Source organism: Festucalex cinctus, chromosome 4, assembly GCF_051991245.1.
Source record: "Festucalex cinctus isolate MCC-2025b chromosome 4, RoL_Fcin_1.0, whole genome shotgun sequence".
Taxonomy (NCBI): domain Eukaryota; kingdom Metazoa; phylum Chordata; class Actinopteri; order Syngnathiformes; family Syngnathidae; genus Festucalex; species Festucalex cinctus.
Window position 1 is genome coordinate 15,107,102 of NC_135414.1, and position 18,563 is coordinate 15,125,664.

At 39.5% G+C, this 18,563-nt stretch overlaps 1 protein-coding gene across 6 annotated transcripts in view; it reads left to right on the forward strand.

The window, feature by feature from the left end:
- The window catches only part of LOC144017507 (C-myc promoter-binding protein-like), a 265,503-nt gene that overhangs the window by 243,125 nt on the left and 3,815 nt on the right, over positions 1–18,563 (forward strand). For 4 of the 6 annotated variants that reach the window (XM_077519143.1, XM_077519142.1, XM_077519146.1 and 1 more), the window contains 27 exons: positions 1,502–1,671; positions 2,788–3,071; positions 3,738–3,804; positions 3,986–4,044; positions 4,235–4,379; positions 4,639–4,814; positions 5,636–5,736; positions 5,844–6,059; positions 7,100–7,245; positions 7,877–7,915; positions 8,504–8,637; positions 8,818–8,950; positions 9,157–9,363; positions 9,505–9,633; positions 9,957–10,098; positions 10,313–10,441; positions 10,724–10,807; positions 11,999–12,118; positions 12,224–12,364; positions 13,195–14,354; positions 15,002–15,233; positions 15,954–16,054; positions 16,256–16,431; positions 16,537–16,704; positions 16,785–16,965; positions 17,520–17,774; positions 17,847–17,964. In XM_077519143.1, the coding sequence (XP_077375269.1) occupies positions 1,502–1,671; positions 2,788–3,071; positions 3,738–3,804; positions 3,986–4,044; positions 4,235–4,379; positions 4,639–4,814; positions 5,636–5,736; positions 5,844–6,059; positions 7,100–7,245; positions 7,877–7,915; positions 8,504–8,637; positions 8,818–8,950; positions 9,157–9,363; positions 9,505–9,633; positions 9,957–10,098; positions 10,313–10,441; positions 10,724–10,807; positions 11,999–12,118; positions 12,224–12,364; positions 13,195–14,354; positions 15,002–15,233; positions 15,954–16,054; positions 16,256–16,431; positions 16,537–16,704; positions 16,785–16,965; positions 17,520–17,774; positions 17,847–17,964 (5,013 nt within the window). The remainder of the gene's footprint in view (positions 1–1,501; positions 1,672–2,787; positions 3,072–3,737; positions 3,805–3,985; positions 4,045–4,234; positions 4,380–4,638; positions 4,815–5,635; positions 5,737–5,843; positions 6,060–7,099; positions 7,246–7,876; positions 7,916–8,503; positions 8,638–8,817; positions 8,951–9,156; positions 9,364–9,504; positions 9,634–9,956; positions 10,099–10,312; positions 10,442–10,723; positions 10,808–11,998; positions 12,119–12,223; positions 12,365–13,194; positions 14,355–15,001; positions 15,234–15,953; positions 16,055–16,255; positions 16,432–16,536; positions 16,705–16,784; positions 16,966–17,519; positions 17,775–17,846; positions 17,965–18,563) is intronic. The other 2 variants (XM_077519147.1, XM_077519148.1) reach the window with 1 other exon arrangement.

Here is an 18,563-nt window from a genome sequence, read left to right on the forward strand (position 1 = left end):
CACCGTTTGTCGAATCCTTGTACAGTGGCACCTTAAGTTACGAATGGCCCTTTTTACAAACAGTTCAGGTTACGCGCAAAATTTTCATATAAATTACCTCAATGTACTAGATACTAGTTATACGAACAGTCTTGGCATGGATGAGCGGATGGCTCTATGTTGTTGCTTCTCACGCAGCGTAACCATCATTGGCAATGTGTATAGCATATTGCTGTAAACTGAAAATTTGTTGTATTCCTCTGCGGAGTAAGGCAGAAAGCAATTCCATATGTAGGCGGAAGTTCCACATCTGTATCCTTGATGATCGTCCACTCACAAATCCCATAGCGGCTATGTTAGAATGTCATTTCATTTTTGACAAAAAATGAATATTATTTAGAGTGTGTATGTTACTTATCGAAATGTGGCATCTTTTTAATTAAGGAAATGAATGGTTAATGTCGTTATAATTACATCAAAATATCCGGCCACGCGTGTTGTTTAGGCGGAAGTTCCACCTATGTACAAAACATTTGCCCAATCATAGATGTCAGAAGCAGCCGTGTTTTATGAATGAATGTCAACACGTTAAACTTTTGCTAAACAATTAAGTAAGCACCAAAGAGTCAGAATGGCTCCTTAGAAAAGGGGCACATGCTTGCTGAAAAGTCTTTTAATTGGAATGGAATATAAGATATACCGCTTTGCAGTTATCCATGTTTCTAAATGATTGATAAATAAATCACAGCTCGTACATCTATTAAGTCTTGAATCTCAAAAGAGAAGAGAGGAAACAGGAGTTTTTGGTCTTTAAATTTGCCAGTGACTAAGACAGTAAAAGGATATCCCATTTTTCTCACTAATGTGTTGGATAAGTAAAGTTTGTTTTTCAGTGTTGCAGGCCATCAGCAATATTTTAGGCTTGGAAACAAACATTCTTATGTAACATCTGTCTTTGTCTGAAAACAACAGGATTTTGCAAACTCAGTTACTGTATTTTTTTTTTTAACTAGTTTTAACTATTTTATTGCTCTGTTATTTGTATTATAATGATGATATAGATATAATAGATATAGTTGAATTGCTGAAGTAAGCAGTCCACAAACATGAATAACGTCAACAGGTCACACCTACACCCATGCACTCTGTTTATTTTTACACACCGCTATCTGTAGGTGGAAATGGCACTGGTAAAAATCCAAGCTGCGCACAAAGTTGACAAAATTCAGCAGTTTTTGTTTATCTTTGCTTCTCAGGATCTGCAATTCTTCTTTTCACGCCTCAGCTGTATGTTTTTAGTGAAGAAATACAGAAAAGGATTTAGCTCATTGACAGCAGTTTTCAATATGTAAGGATAGTTTATTTTACAATGTGTAATATAGTCAAGCACTGATAACCTTTGATCAGTCTGGTTATTTTTCTGGTACCTTTGTTAAAATGAATTCTGTTTCGCTGAGTTACAGTTCAACTTGACTGTTTATAAATTGCTGTCACATGGTTGTTTTGAATTTTTCTCATTTAGGATTATTCAGCAGATATCCAGAGGATGACTATGAGTCATTCCCACTGCCAGAATCTGTTCCTCTCTTCTGCCTTCCCATGGGGGCCACAATTGAGTGTTGGCCCATCAACACCAAATACTCACTGCCTGTTTTCTCTACATTTGTCCTAACTGGAGCCTCTGGAGAGAAGGTAGGATGGATTACTTGACGGGTTCATACTTCTTCCATCTCTTACTCTCTTATCCAACCAATCTACTGTCAAACAACTGTGCAGCAGCATCAGAAGACGCTACCACCAACTGTTATATCCCAGCAACAGAAATTACTGTAATTATGCCATTTTTCCACACAGCACTTTGTGTATAATTATCTAATAACTTCTGACTTTTTAGGATAAAAAGACAACGGGACATCCAGTATTTTAACATAAACTCTAATGTGTACAACGCTGCAGACTGTTTTCAGTGACTTAACTTGCTCCATTAAGCAAAAATCTGCTTGTCTTTTTTTTTTTTTTTTAACATCATTCAAGTTGTGTATTTCAACCCTATCAAAGGTATCAAAGCCTACTCCACCCTCATTACCCACTTGTGTACCACCAAAACCCACCATTCCACGCACCCATGCATCACTGATATTGCCCTTTATTTCTTTAATATTTAAATTGACATATTTATTTGTCACATTCTAAGTAATATTTTGTCAAACTCCTTATAATAACACAGCACATAGAAACACTCAGTTGTCCTTAGCTCTGTCATCATCAGTAAACAACCCAGTTGGTGAGCTGATAAGGCCGTTTTTGCTTTGATGTGTTCAAAACACTTTCATACTTCTGGGAAGCCGAGGAGTTTTTGGGACAAATGCAATCATCAGCTGTTTGTTTGACCCCTTGATTGATGTTCAGTAGCAGAATGGTGTTCTTACCTTATTTTGCTTGTTTTATTTACATAGGAATGCAAGAAGGAGTTAAAGTAGTAGTGTTTTGTAACTGTGTTTTTCATTTTGTTTATTTTAGAATATTTGCAAAATAATGATTTTAAATCAAAATGCCTTCACTCGGCTTCTTCAATGGAACAAAACTCGTGTGTAAAACACTGAGGGCCATCTAAGGTGTGAAACCAGATAAAATGAAGTACCGTTTACCAAGTACCAATGATAGAGATGTATGTAAAAGATCGATCGACTTCAAATATATTGAGGCAAGCGTACACTAGTCTAGATGGGGTGATTGATGGATAAGATTTTACTCTGACTGTAATAGATGGTGAGGTATTAATCTTAACACACATCTCCTTGTGTTCAGGTATACGGTGCTGCCATACAGTTCTATGAGCCCTACCCACAGGAATGTCTCACTGATCAGCAGAGCGCACAGCTTGGTCTATTTAACACAGATACAGCCAAAGCCTCCCCCTGCAACAGCCCAACTGATGTCACCAACAATACCACTTCCCGCACCTGCGCTGTCTACACCAACAAATGTATTTGCCTGCTTTCTCACTGGCCCTTCTTCGATGCTTTTCGCAAGTTCCTCACCTTTCTGTATCGCTATTCCATCTCTGGCCCTCATGCTCTGCCGATTGAGAAGTGAGTTCTCCATATTTTGTAGACTTATCTAGATCTTACGCATTTGCTTCGGAAATATAGAGCCTACCTTTTACATAAACAGTAAAAATCACCTCTTTATGTAATTTCTGGTATTACCAAGTTATTGAAATGATCAAGTAAAGATCCAGTATAATCTGATATGCTTTATTGTATTCAGCTCTGATCTGATTATGATAAATCTGATTAATTCAGCTCTCTTTGTTCTGGTTCACTGATTGCACATACACATTTATGCTTAAGGTCCTGTCTGTTATATCTGTAGAGCTTTTGCATAACTGCATGTGTAAAAATCATACAAAATTGTAATCTTGCTCTGCAAGCTGAATTCTTGCAGTAATTGTGAGTTTGCAAACTCCAGAGAATCCATCTTGTATCGAGCCCGCTGATTTTCACCACTGGTGGTTACTTCTGCATGATATGGTCCCTTTTAAGTAGTGATGTAAATACAAATAATGTCAAAGTGGTACTATGTAAAGCATATCAAAACAGAAAGTGCTGATGTTTGTGAAGAATAATAGGTGTTTAAAAGGAGTATAAGGACAACCCGTGTATTAATTTGACATTTCAGATGTCTGCTGTATTTTTTTAAACTTGGCCTTTTGTTTTTAACTCGGATATTGTTGTTTTTTTTTTTTTTTTTCACAGGCACATTTCTCATTTCATGCACAAAGTTCCCTTCCCTTCTTCTCAGAGGCCTCGCATACTGGTGCAGGTACACTTTCATTTCAAGAGTAGATTATGCCTATTGTGTTGCAAAAGTGTGAATCATGTAATCTTTTCTGTTATGAATTATCTAAAGTGAGAGTAAAGTATAGATAGATGTTCTATCATTCATTAATTTTAATCTTTGCCGATTTAAATATACTGCATCATATATTTTGTCATTTCCACAGCTTTCTCCTCATGACAGTCTGATGTTGAGCCAGCCAGTATCTTCGCCGTTGCCACTCAGGTAAAAAGTGTCTGAACTTTCTGTATTGTTGGTTTGGTAGTAGTATTCGTTTTTTTTTTTTTTTGAACGGTCATTCTCACAGGATTACAGCAATCAAGTATTTTCGTCTTTTACAGAAATTTCCACGCCCTGGCATTCATATGAATTTCATTCATCTATTTTTTTTTTTTTACATGTGTCTCTTCTGTAGTGGCGGCCATTTTTCCACATTGCTGCAGAACCTGGGTCCAGAGAATGCTGTCACCCTGCTGGTGTTTGCTGTCACTGAGCAAAAGATTCTGGTTCACTCATTACGACCTGCAGTACTGACTAGTGTAACTGAAGCTTTAGTGTCTGTAAGTTTCTTCATTTGTACATAGATGATATAGTCAACTGATTGACTTTTTTTTTTTTTTTTTTGTCATTTCCCATTGTATCCTTCAGTTACATTATTGCAATAATTCAATCTCCTTTTTCAGCTAATAAACCTAATATTTGCTTGTATTCCTAAGAATGATGCACTCATCATCAATAACCAAAATATATTAGATGCAAAGTAATCCATAAATTGAAGTTACTGCACCACTGTTGGATTGAAATATTCTATCTCCTCAGATGATCTTTCCCTTCCACTGGTCATGCCCATATATTCCTCTTTGCCCGCTGGCACTGGCTGATGTGTTGAGTGCCCCATGCCCTTTTATTGTAGGAGTGGACTCTAGGTATTTTGAACTTTATGACCCGCCACCAGATGTGAGCTGTGTGGACCTGGACACAAACACTATATTCCAGTAAGTGCACTCTTTAACTTGTTTCAATTCTCCATCATTTGTAGTAAAATTTTGTCTGTGGACATTTGGCAATTGTCATTAGGCAACCAGTGTTGGGAATAACGCCGTTTAAACTAACGGTGTTAAGTAACAGTTTTTTTCCCCAATTAATGGAGTGATGTAATTATGTTTCCTGGAATTGAAAAGCAGTTATCGTTGTTGTACGTTAAATGCGTTATGTTACAATTGATTTATAACTTTACCAGTCGACTACACTGCAACACACTCTGGCTCCACAAAAAGGCTGCTGGTTTGTGAGAGCTCCATTGTTGCTACCAGATTAGGGACTTCCGACTTACATATGTTTAGTCTGTGTAGCAAATATGATCAGCCTACAAGCACGGACATATGTAAGTTTGTGCCTGCAAGATTGCATCTGGATGGGTCCTGCACACCGTCCGATGATGTTGTTCACGACAGCTCCAATTGAACAACATTAAACATTTTTTTCTGTTTCTCTCGATCATAAATCTCCATATATAATACAGAGTTACATATTTATGATTGTTTTAAATGTATATATATTAATGTTTTCGAATGGAAAACAGAGGGTGGGGAGGGGTGTACTCAGGGCATTACGTCACTTCCGATAATGGCCCGACAGTTCCTGCCCACAATCGGTACCAGATACGATTTAATGTACAGTATGCATATATGTACAAATCATTACTTCTAAGTTGAGTGGTCAAGCCGAGGCGGCAGTTTTTGCTGTTGTTGTTTGTGGTGTAGAACTTGTAATATGACCTTAGCCCCTCCAGAACTAAGTGTCTCTTACTTCCTAGTAATGAAGACAAGCGAACCCTCACATGGAAGAGCTTGCCCAAGAAAGCCTGTAAAAACCTAATGAATGTGCTGAACAATCTCTACCAGCAACTAGTTGATGGTGAGTTCTGACTGAGACAATTACCTTATTTTTTCCTCACTGTCCTCTGACATTTTGCATCAGACATAGGATCATGGATCTGTAATTTGTTACTTCTGTACCTTCAGGTCAGTACCAGTCTGATAACCTGCTCGACATGAGCATCAATGAGTTATCAGAATTAAGCTGTGGGAAAAGTCTCCATACTGTGGAGCTAGAGATCCAGGAAACCTTTCTGCGCTTCATGGCAGCCATTTTAAAGGGATACCGTTCCTTCCTGCGACCCATTACCCAGGCACCATCTGACAAAGCCACCGATGCCAGCTCACTTTTTGACTTGCAAGGTATGGGAATTAATTTGGTTTCAACAAAGAAACTTGTAGTGGCCTAAATGAGATATTCTTCCTCGCTATCATGCCTGTAATCCTCACATGGCAGTTGCATCAAGGTCCACTGGTTATATGTTTTTTTTTTCCTCTCTCTCTCTACAAAACGAGATGTTTTGTATCAGTGTAAGACAAATGATGGCTATGGATAGTTGAATCCATACAATCATCAGTTATCATTAACACATCTGGTTAATCACACTGTGCTAGGTTGTTAGTTGTTTTGAATCAGAATTTGTCAAGTTCGCATGTCAGCTGCTGATGTCTCCTGTTTGGCCCTTGACCATGAGAACCATGAGAACTTGTTCACTTTGCAGCTGAATTCATTTGGGGCTGATATGATATCATCCATCCATCCATTTTCTTGACCGCTTATTTCTCACAAGGGTCGCGGGGGCTGCTGGCGCCTATCTCAGCTGGCTCTGGGCAGTAGGCGGGGGTACACCCTGGACTGGTTGCCAACCAATCGCAGGGCATGATATGATATCATACTTTTTTCTTTTGAGAATAGTTGTTGCCAATGTTACATATAAGACAGGTTTTGGGATGTTATGTTTCTCAGTGTTTGATTTTAGCCTAACTGTGCAGTATTGTATGCTAATGAATTGCATTTGAAATTGTATTTATTGTTTGCTTTATGACAAAAATAACAGCTACTGAGCTACATCTCCTGATTAATAATTTGTCAGTCAGTCAGGGCACATAAGTTAGGTCATAGGATTGTTTGACAGACCACATCTGCAAGCCAAAACGAGAGATCCTCAAATGTCAACTGTTGTTAATTGTTGTCCTTTGTTACTCCTCCGTCACCTTGGAATGATAGACAATTGATAGAGAGAATTGACTGTACTACTGACTGTACCTTACTCACCCTACAGTCACACTCCAGATCAAGGTTTACAATTATAAATCATATTATGGAGAGGTTAACTGAGCCTTAAGCAATGTGAGACGTAAGCAATGTTAGATACTTAATATGTTGACATCTATTTCTCCAGGGTTCTTGAAAAGCCGTGACCGCTCCCACCAGAAGTTCTATTCACTGATGACCAAAACCCAGATGTTCATCCGTTTTATTGAGGAGTGCTCGTTTGTTAGTGACAAAGATGCCAGTCTGGCCTTCTTCGATGACTGTGTGGAAAAAGTGAGCTCCTTCATTAATAAGATAGTCCTTTAATGATCCCCAAAGGGGAAAATCCAAAACGGAGGAGTGCAGTAATAAAACTAACTTGTGCAGCATATGATGTTAAAGTTGCTAGCAAGATTTGAATATAGCCTCGCTTCACTCCTCCCTCCTCTCCCCTCGCGTCCCTGACCAAAGCAATACCCCTCACAAATGTTCGTGCGACATGCATTGTATACAATTAGCCATGTCTGCTACATTGGTAGCATGGCTTATTCATGTTGAAAAGGTGCACGACAGGAAATGCTACTGGTTTGCTGTTGTAATTTTTTTTTTTAATGTAGAATCAATTAAAAATACAAGAGAGGTAATAAATTTAGCTGACGACCCAAATGAGAACGACAACTTTGACAGTGCTGACATGGAGCAAAATTGCTGCATTCAAACTGTTTTTACTCATGTTATAATTTTATACTGTCAAATAATACTGTTGACATGTCTACCACCTTAGTGTGATTACATCATCACCAAACTCTTATTTTTCTAACAACTGTTATGACTGTCTATTGTTACTGAAACTGTATTTAGCTTTAATCTTCTTTCCATTCACTTGATTTTTCTGTTCTATTCTTTGTATCTCTCTTTGGAGCAGCTGTACAGCTCTGATCGGAGTGCTGAAAAGGGAGTCAAGGTTCAGTATGTCTGTTTGTTGTGGGTATCTATCTGACTGTGATCTTATTTTAATGCACCAGACCTGGCCAGCAGGCCGTGCATTGTCGTACCTGTGCCTAGTAGTTGCTTTATGAGGTATGGCTCATGTGATCTCCTCCGCCCATGGCTTGCCAGGTCAGACTTTCTTTTAAAGCTCTTTGGATTGGTTTTTGAAGATGCCACATCAGAATGTTGGCGCGAATTGGGTGCTAACGTGCAAGTAAATGACAAATGCACATGAGGTACACACAGAAGCAGTGAATTGGATTGGAATAGAACGGCTTCTCGTGAAAATTGTTAATGTTATTAAACTCTATTAAATGTATAGGAAGTATTTTTAAATATAAAATATAATGCTCGAGGGGCTTAACCAGGGCTAGACCGATTTCACATGGTAACCTTTCAGAAAAATGCGTGACTGACCTGAGATTAAGTTAGCAGCAGTTTTTGTGTGTAACATAGTACAAGCATCTGTCAGAATGTCACGGGATGTGGGCTATCAAACTAAAAATATGACTTTAAAGTGAAATAGTATCATTGCATCATCATGTCGCCCTCTTTTCTGCAGGTAGACGGTGACAGGCCAGAGGAGACCAGACTGATAGAGACTGATGAATCCCACCGAAGTGAACACACGGTCTTCATCACACCTCCAGAGTTGCCTCCTCTACCTGAGGGCGAAGAACATCCACTATGCTACAGGTAAAACAAAATCAAAGGAACTAAAATGTTCCTTACAAATTGGGTATCATTTAAAAGTAAACAACCTTTTCAATGGTAAAATATTGTATTGGCAAAAAACAGTCACAACAGAGAAAAATCTATAGCGAAGGGTTTTGTGAAAAATGATCTGACACATAATGTCTGTATGCATGTCATTAGATATGATGGCTTCCCAGTGTTAAGTCTTGACCTGTTTGACCCAGTGGAGGGGCTTCAGACCCCAGCTTCCCGCCTCAATGCCAGGCACAGCTGTCCAACCAGCCCCGCGCCCATGTTTAGGCGCAGTAAGCAGGTGAATGTCACAATAGCATTCTCTTGTCTTCATTGTGTTTTATGTACAGCAGAATATTTATCTAATGATCTTTGATAGAGCTGAAAAAGTTGGGAGTATGGAAATGTCTTGAAGTTTTAATAGCATCCTCTCTGTGTCCAATTTCTTTCTAACATAATTTTAACTTCATTGCTTTTCTTCATCTTGCATCCCTTTTTTGTCCACAGGAGATTAAATCAGCCCAGAAAATAGCCAAAAAATACTCGTCCATCCCCCAGCTGTGGTCCATGTGCCTCCTCCGCCATTGCTACGGTCTCTGGTTTATTTGCCTGCCTGCATATGTGAAGGTTTGCCATTCTAAGGTGCGAGCACTTCGAACTGCTTATGACGTCCTCCGTAAGATGCAGTCTAAGAAGCTGCAGCTGCCTGATGAGGTAATGGATTTCAAGAATGCTGTAATGTACATTTTCTCATTTCCAAATTCTCTTTAAAATTGTGTTTCAAATCTAACTGTTGGCTCTTCAGTAAAGTTTTGTTTTTGAAAAGTCATAACAATTGTATTAATCCTTATCCAGGTGTGTTACAGAGTACTGATGCAGCTTTGTGGACAATATGGTCAGCCGGTCCTTGCTGTCAGGGTCCTCTTTGAGATGAAGAAAGCTGGAGTCCACCCCAATGCGATCACATATGGCTACTATAACAAGGTAGCCACATATGGGCCTTAGAATTATCAGTTATTATTAACATTATATGATTTTGTTTTCACCATTGTTATGTTAATTGTCATTTAGGTATTGGTAAAACTTTAAAACATTCAAATCTGTAGCAAAACGTAACTTTATTAGTTCTAACATTATCGTGACCATTTTTGTCTTTGGCTTATTATCCCTGATACCCTTGTAAACAGGTAGACACAATATTAAAGGGAGAAAAAAAACAGGAAAAAAGGGGAGAGCAGCCGATCTCAACCTGGTTTGTCTCATTCCCTGTTTTGAGGTGAAAATATGTCTTTCTTCTTTATTTGCAGGCAGTGTTGGAGAGCACATGGCCAACCAGCACCCGAGGAGGGTACTTCCTGTGGATGAAGCTGAGAAACGTTATACTGGGTGTGGCCCAGTTTAAACAGTCACTACGGAAACATGCTCCTCTTACTCAGAGCCCGTTGTCAGGTAAATTCACTGAGAGGAAATTCCTCGTAGATATTCTTAAATGTGGTTTAACGCGCATCGGGCATGCTTTTCGTGTTTTGCAACAATGCTATACTCACTCAAAAGACGCAGTATTGCACAAATAACACACTTTCTTTTCATCATCTTCTTCCTTTTTTTTTTTTTTTTATTTTATTTTATTTTTTTTTTTAATTCCCCCCCCCCCCAATACCAGACGGCAGCGACATGGATGCTGTTAGTCATGGCAGCCTGGATAGTGCTGCTGACACTAACCTGAACGAGCCCACCCCCTACATCGTTGACACCATCAAAGTAGATCCCACTGATGATAGATCCAGCACAGGTATCTACTTCACCTTTAACTGGATGGCTCAATCGTTTACTGACATACACGTTTTTTTGACACGATTTCTTTGTTACATGTTCCCTCCCTTCCTCCTTTGTTTCGTTCCACTTTACCCACTCCACTGGCCAAGTCTTACATTTTTCTCCACCTTGACTGTTTTTCTTCATTCATATCATCATTTCATGTCTCTTTGTGGTTTTGTGACTGTGGTTTCCGCTCTGCTCTGTCCCTAACGCTGCCCCTCACTTTGGCCCTGCCTGTGTTGCTTCTTGCATGCAGTCGGCCATGTGGGCAGCAGCGTGGGCGCCAGGGCCCACTCACGCTGGGGGGGCTCTGAGCACAGAAAACCCACTCTCAATCCAGGTAAAACCTCTTTCTTTCCTTCTGACCACGTATCCTCCCCTAACTTGACCCATCGCTGTTTATATTTTCTTTCAGCCTCTTTCATCGCCATTTTATTTCTCTGGCATTTCCCGCTCCGATTTCTCACCTTCCTTACTTCATTTCTTTGTGGCCCATCATTGTGTGTCCCTCTGCTAGTCCCTCCATGATCACCCACTAACTGACTTATCATTGAATATTGCAAGTACAGTGCTTATCCAGAGGAATACTGTATTCATGTTTTTTGCCTTGCTCCAAAAGGCTGAGAGGGTTGCCACGTCTCATAGCACAGCCAGAAGACGGGATGTCAAGTTTAACCAATTTCTTAATTAAAAGCTAAAGGATACACTCGAAAAAGAGAATTACGAAATGAATTGTTGACCAACTTAAAAAATTGCTTCCATTGGTAACACACGATTGAATTAAGTTAATCCAAAGTGAATATATTAAGTTTAATTCATTATGAGTTCATTAAACTTAATATAGTGATTTGAATTAAGGTAATCCAAAGTGAATATATTAAGTTTAATGAACTCATGATTAATTAAACTTAATATATTCACTTTGGATTAACTTAATTCAATCGTGTGTCATCAATGGAAGCAATTTTTTTAAGTTGCAAGCTTGCAGGAAAGAAAGCTAAATTTGTTTTCAAAGCTTAAACTTATTTAGCCCATTATAAAGAATAAAAAGTTCATATTTTCTCGATAATTAATTTGATACTTTCATTATTTTTCACGTACAATTAGTACCTTTAAAAACACATTTTGCAGGTTTAGTTGAATGTTGTTTGGAAAAATTGATATCTTGTTGATGTTTATTGCTGCCAGAAATAAATGAATGAATGAATGAAATTACTCAACAATTCAATTTGTAATCTTAATTTGATTCAACAATGTTCTTTTTAGAGTGTAGTAGGAAGAGAGCAACATATAACCACCACAAGTTCATTTTTCGGCAATATGTAGTGTGAAATAAGAAATTGGTCTCCACTGTTGAACAGTGTGATTTGTTTAATTGATGTGTACTTTACAGCTGTAGCTACTTACAGTAACTGTAATCTGAAATCTGTGGTTGTATGATTTGGCATCAAGTAACTTGGTGCGTAACTAGTCCTTCTCTTATTTCAGTCTGTTTCATTATTTAATTGTGCTGTTCATCTCTGTCCTGTAGGAGATCAGTCAGATTTGGGTTATAATTCGCTGTCCAAGGAGGAGGTTCGCAGAGGAGACAGCTGTGTGCAGGACTCTGTTCCTGACAAGGATGATAGGAAAGAGAGTGACTGCAGTTCCTGTCAGTAGTCTTTTTGATCTCATATCTACTGATATATCATTTTGGTCAAACAACTTCTCATGTGTTTTGCCATAAGATTTTAAATTGTGTTTTTTATATTTGTAGTGTCGGAAACAGAGAGCACCAAGGGAAGTAAAGACTGCCTTCCTCAGCTGGACATGGAGATCAATTCTTCCCGTGGCATTTTTCGAAGAAGGTGTCAATATGACAACTCCAAATGCAAAGCGAAGACCTCCACAAGCACAGGTAAAAGTAACTTGATGAGATAATTTATGTAGAATGCATTTCTATTGTGCTTGTTCTTACTAGATTTAGAGTTGAGCTGAAGCCTGTCCTTATATTAAATGTTGATTAATGTTCTTATCAATTACAGTTAAAAGTATTGAGGTGATTTGCTTGATAATAATCCTCAAGAAGAATTTCAAGGACTTAATGTAACTCAGGAAAGAGGACACGTTTTCCATATTCACATTTTTTAGTTCAGGGGTGCTCACCCTTTCTTGATCCAAGATCTACTTTTAAAATAGCCATTGTCCCGCAATCAACCAGTTCAGTGTCAACACTGCAAACCTTTTTCCCAGCCTGTATTAACACTTTTTCTTGTCATACTCGACATCACATCGCTCTCTCTAGCAGATTAGTAGCAGATTTCAAAACCAAGACATAGTGACTTAAGTTATGTCATTTTTACGTAAATTACGTCTTGATACTTTTGATATTTGAGGTATATTGAGGTAAAAATGTGAGGATATTGTGTTTCTCAGTATCGTACCAGAAAGTAAAGCTATGGTAAGGGTTAGCAGACGCACACAGTGAGCAGAGTGGCATATCTGCGCAGCAAAAGTTAATACAGTAGTCACATATTGACAGATAGCGGCAAAATGTATTAGTGGTGGTCAAAATCCATTTGTGGTGGACCACCGCAGATTAATGTGCATGTGAGAAACATTGCGGATGTAATGTAGCAAATTAAGTCATTACAGCCAATCACAAAATGTGCATAAAAATGCAAAATATCGGCCCAGTGGAAACTTTACTTCCATATGAGTGAGTTATCGCCCACCTTCTTCTTCTAGGCCATGTTGCAGGACTTCTCTTCACTTCTTCTCTGGAAGAGATCGGTGAGATCCAATCAAACAGCTTGCTCAGGAGACACAAGAGTACTCTGGAAGACGTTGTCGGCAGTGGCTCGGCTTTTGAATGGCAGAGTGTGAGGGGGCATTATCTGAGTGGTGACAAAGTAGACAGCTGTGGTCGCGGCACCACCGTCCTTGGTCTGGGTATGAGGCAGGGTGAAACCGACCCAGTTAAAATAGCAGGACATCTTGGCGCTGATGCAAAAATTCTCTCGAATACTAAACTCAGCAAGAGCAAGAGGCCTCGGTCGTTGGCATTGACTGGTTTAGAGGAGACTGCTGTGACAAGAACTTGTGAAGTTGAAGAAGAGAACGACGTCGCCAGTGATGAGGACACAACTAATATAGAGGCTATTTTTGATTTAGAGGATTTGGATTTGGATAAAGTTGGAATGAGTTCTCATGAAACATGTCAATGTCATAAGAATCATATTGAATGCAGCCCAAATTGTGGCATGAGCAATGTGACATTAAGTGGCAATGTGAACCGGACAGGCATTGAGACTGGCAATGATCCTCTGTCCCTGCTAGCTGCAGAGTCACAGTCAGAGCAGCAAAAGGGGCATCTATGCCCAGAGGACGCCAGCACACCCACCGCCAACAGGCATTTGGCCAGGGAGATTGAGCTGTACATGAGGCACATGGGGAGCCCACTAAGCAGTCGTACACCAAGTGTGGACCTGCAGGACCCGGCAAGCCCCCTCATCTTCCACCCTTTTTCACAATCTGCTACTCGAAGAGCTAGCTTACCCCATTGCGCCCCCTTTAGGACTCCAACTGTGCCACGGTCTCGCACCTTCCACCCTCCCTCACCCACCCAGCCCATATCCCAGCAACGTTTGTGGTCATCACCACCCTGTCGCAGCGCTAGCACCACCCCGAGCCCTTGTCCTAGCCCACGCCCGAGTACCTATCAGGAGAAGACAAGCAGAATGAAAGTTGCAACTCCTTCACCATCTTCCTCCTCTTTTGCTCTTGACACACTGCTGACACCAACATTGGATGTTTTCAAAAGCAGTATGTTCTCTGCCGGGAAAGGTGTGGCAGAGAAGGCTAGCCGCTGGTACTCGCGCCTGGCTACATACACCACACCAACCAAGGTACATGTCGTAAAATCTCTCCTTTTTTTTTTTCTTTTTTTTTTCTTTTTTTTTTTCTTTTTTTTTTTTTCTTTTTTTTTTCTTTTTTTTTTTTTTAAACAGTATACAGCAATATTATGAACTCAAAATAAGTGCAAGCCATGGCTTTGACAAAAAAAATAAAAAATCAACATGTAACTTTGTCAGCAGGGATGTTAATATGTTCAAATTTTAGGGAGACACTTGTACTTTACATCGGCAACTAACATCATAATATTTTAAACTAACAATGAATGTGAATAAATAACTGTTGCTGTTTTTGTATAATATTAAGTTGGCTCGAACCTGAATAACCACAATATTTTGGAACAATAGGAACCTGCATGCACCTCACTAAATTTACGGTTGTTGTTTGAACAGACATAATGTAGAGCTTCAGTCTGATCTGTAGGTACTTGGAAGTTGATTAAAACGAACTGCAGTACATTCATGAATTATGGAATTTAATCTGCAACAGAGCTAAAACTCTTTGTTGATACAGAGTTCTTATTTTTAATTTTTACATCATTCACGGTCTTTGTGTCCTTATCTTAATTTTGATCACTAATCCATTGTTTTAACTGGACTTGTTTAGTGTTTTAATAATTTTCCAATTTCTGCTTACCCAGGACACTCAAAGTCACCGTCTCAGTGTGTCCTCGCTCGACGTTGTGGACCCAGATTGTTTCTCTGTTCAAGATGAGGAGCACAAAAGGGAGTCAAAGAGCTCTATGGTTTCCCCACAAAAGAATGGACCTCTTGGCCCAAAGGGATCTCGAAGGAGTCCAAGCCCTTTCCACAGCAGACTGAACAGTCCCACTGCAGCATCAAGCCGTAGAAGACCAACATCACAGCTTTCTGGTAAATCCTTACGCTTTAATTTGTAATCAAGAGCTTCTTTAATCAGATTTAGCGGTACTTGGAAATGAGTGACAAGCAGGGACATGCAGTCAGGGTAGGCTGGGGAGACGCAGCCTCCCTCCCCGCCCATGCATGTTGTAGAGATAATAATAGTAATAATAATAATGATGATGCTTAAATTTAATTCTTTTCCATTTTAGTCTGATCCGTGCTTTACATTGATTTTCTTTATCAATAAAATAATGCCAATGAGCTCATCATTCAAATCAATAAAATAGTTGAATTGTGCATTTCGTGTTCAAATGCCTGGTATATGAAGGGAACAGAGGCATTGCACTTGGAGTGCCTCTATTGCCGACTTTGGCAGTTGGCAGGAGATCTCACACGAGACATTGTTTACCTTTATAGCGACAATATACGTGTGTTATCACACATGACGATTGACGTTCAACAGTCGGATAACCAGGCATGTAATTTTATTATTGGGGCTTTCATTACAAATAAGATCTGTCCTACTTTTCCTAAATATGCTGATGTGGGTTTTGTATGTTGTCCCCGGGTGATGCCCGATGACCTCCCACTGCCTTTTCCTTCCAAAAGAGACACTCAGTTTGGTTTGAAAATTTCCAATGATGTATCAGTGCTTGTCTTACAGTCAATCTGTAACATGTGTTGTTGGTCTTTTGCCGCATATTCTTACAATCGTTCGTAATCTTCCAGATGACCTTTCACCTCCTGGCTTCCCTTTGTCAGACAAATCAGATGTGTGCTCCTCGCGCTACACTAGCAACACCAGCATCTTCAATAACTATGCAATGGAGGTGAAAACACTCAACTCAACTCACCTGTGCAAATATTGGAAGCGCGGTCATGATTTGATTTTTGAGTTATTACTTTGACTTTGTATGATCAGTTTAGTTTCCTATAGACTAATTTCTTTGCATTCTTTTGAATAATTTCCCAAATACACTATTTTTGAGTCTTGTTTTTGTGTGTGTTTTCAATTTTTTTTCCTTTCCCAGCTGTTGATATCAAGCTGTTCACGCTGTAAGACATGCGACTGTCTGGTCTACGACGAGGAAATCATGGCTGGTTGGACAGCTGATGACTCTAATCTAAACACCATCTGCCCCTTCTGTGGAAACCCCTTCCTCCCTTTTCTTAACGTTGAGATTAGGGATACGAGAGGACCTGGCAGGTAGTTTAGACACAGTACTACTTCTACTGCATCTGGATGTTAAACCGTAATAGCATGACAAATGATATTTGTTGATGTGACTTAATCCCTGTGTCCTTTTGTTAGGATGTTCCTAAAGGGAAGCGCATCAGTGGAGGAGGCGATGAGCTCTTCGTATTCTGCCTCCACAGGCTTTGACACGGGGACATCCACCTTGCCCACCCCTTGTCCCGACACAGCTATTTCCCCTCCCTCCCCTGTGATTGCTATCCAAGACTGTTCAGTGAGATCAAGGTACAAAAATGTCAGAAAAATACACCACAACATTCGCCTAATGTACTTTTATCCATATGGTGCGTGTTGTTTCTCCGCAGAATTCGATCCACCAGATCTCACGGAATAGACATCCGCTCAGAGTGGCGCCAGGGGGCTTTTTGTTCTGGAACAGCCATGGCCCGTAGTGTCAGTGCCTTCGGTCCAGTGGTGGAAACATCCCAATGCAACCCTTTTTTGCCAATCTCTGGCAGTTTACCCAGCCGTCTGAATGAAACCACTGTATGTCCAGTACCACTGATATATTTTAATAGGGGTGTCAAAATTGTTAATCGGAATTAATCACACGACTTCATTGGTTAACTCACGATTAATTGCAAATTTTATATATGTCCTAAATGTACAATAAAATAATTTTAATTGTAACATAAAAGTGGGAGAAAATGTTAAACTAATCGAAATATGGCAGCATATTTTAGTCATTGATACAGTAATTTCATAATAATTAATACAATTGAGTTAAAATTAAAAAGAGGCACTGTACTGTTAAAAAAAAGTGTGATATTGATTTGTGTTGAGGTCATAGTTCTGCCACTAGATGGCATAATTGCATTTGTAATACGGTGACAGTGCGTTTTTCTTTTCCTATTAAGAGCTAATTTTCAACATAAAGTAACGTGTGAAATTCTGCACATTTTTAAAATTGTAAAATACAACTTGACCCCAGTCAATTATACATATACAAATATATGCATTCTAATTACATTTATTACTGCAAAATTTTTATGTGCACGTGTCTGCTGCGTTGCCACTAAAAAATCTTCGTTTTTCTCCAGGACCCACTGAGTATGGAATGGAGTCTTCACAACCCTGAGCCAGTGACGGTCCCTTACCTGAGCCCTTTGGTGTTGTGGAAGGAGCTGGAGAGCCTCCTGGAAAATGAGGGTGACCCAGTAATTACAGAGGCTGATATGGTGGACCATCATCCTATCATCTTCTGGAACCTTGTGTGGTACTTTAGGCGGCTGGACCTGCCCAGCAATCTGCCCGGACTCATTCTCACCTCCGAGCACTGCAATAGGGAATCCCAGGTAACAAACGTACAGTGCACATACTCACAAGAAGAAGGCAAGGCAAGAAGTTGAGTTTTCTTTTTTCTGCAGGTTCCTCGTCAGTGGATGATAGAGGACAGTAAGCATGTGTTGATCCAAATACTGTGGGACAACTTGAAGCTGCAGCAGGATCCCGTACAGCCGTTTTACATTCTCTGGAACACGTACAGTGAGTTAGACTTTTGCAAATTTGGCAGAAAGTTTATATCTAGCAACTGAAAATATTTTAACAGGAGAAACATGTATCAAAATGTGCTGGGATAAATTTCAGTACTTCTCAAAACAAGCCATGATGGGATGAGACAAAATTTCCAAAAAGTCTCATTTTGAAAAAGTGTGGGCAGTTATTGGTAATTGATTTGGTTTCAGAAGAAGATACAGCTTGAAGTTGTTGTGTGTATATAATACATGTCAGTTATGTCATTTCAATTGCCTGTCAAACTGCAAACTTATGTAGAGAAATGGAGTCATACACTGATCAACTAACCTTAAAGACTGAACGTCGGTAAGCTCAATATCGGGCGAAAGTCTTGCATGTCCAAAACCGGAAAAACTGAATCTCAAGTCAGCTTGACAAGAAGGAGGTTGTATTTTGGGACATTATTTGAGCATGTTTGCACCAACAACGTTGCACATCGACAAAGGAACATCATACCTATAGTGAAGTGTTATGGCGGCGGCATAATGCCAACAAACATTCAGCAGAAAGCAAACCGGCTGATGTCATTGTGGAGGGAATTGCAGTATTATCAAAATACTGTTCAGTTT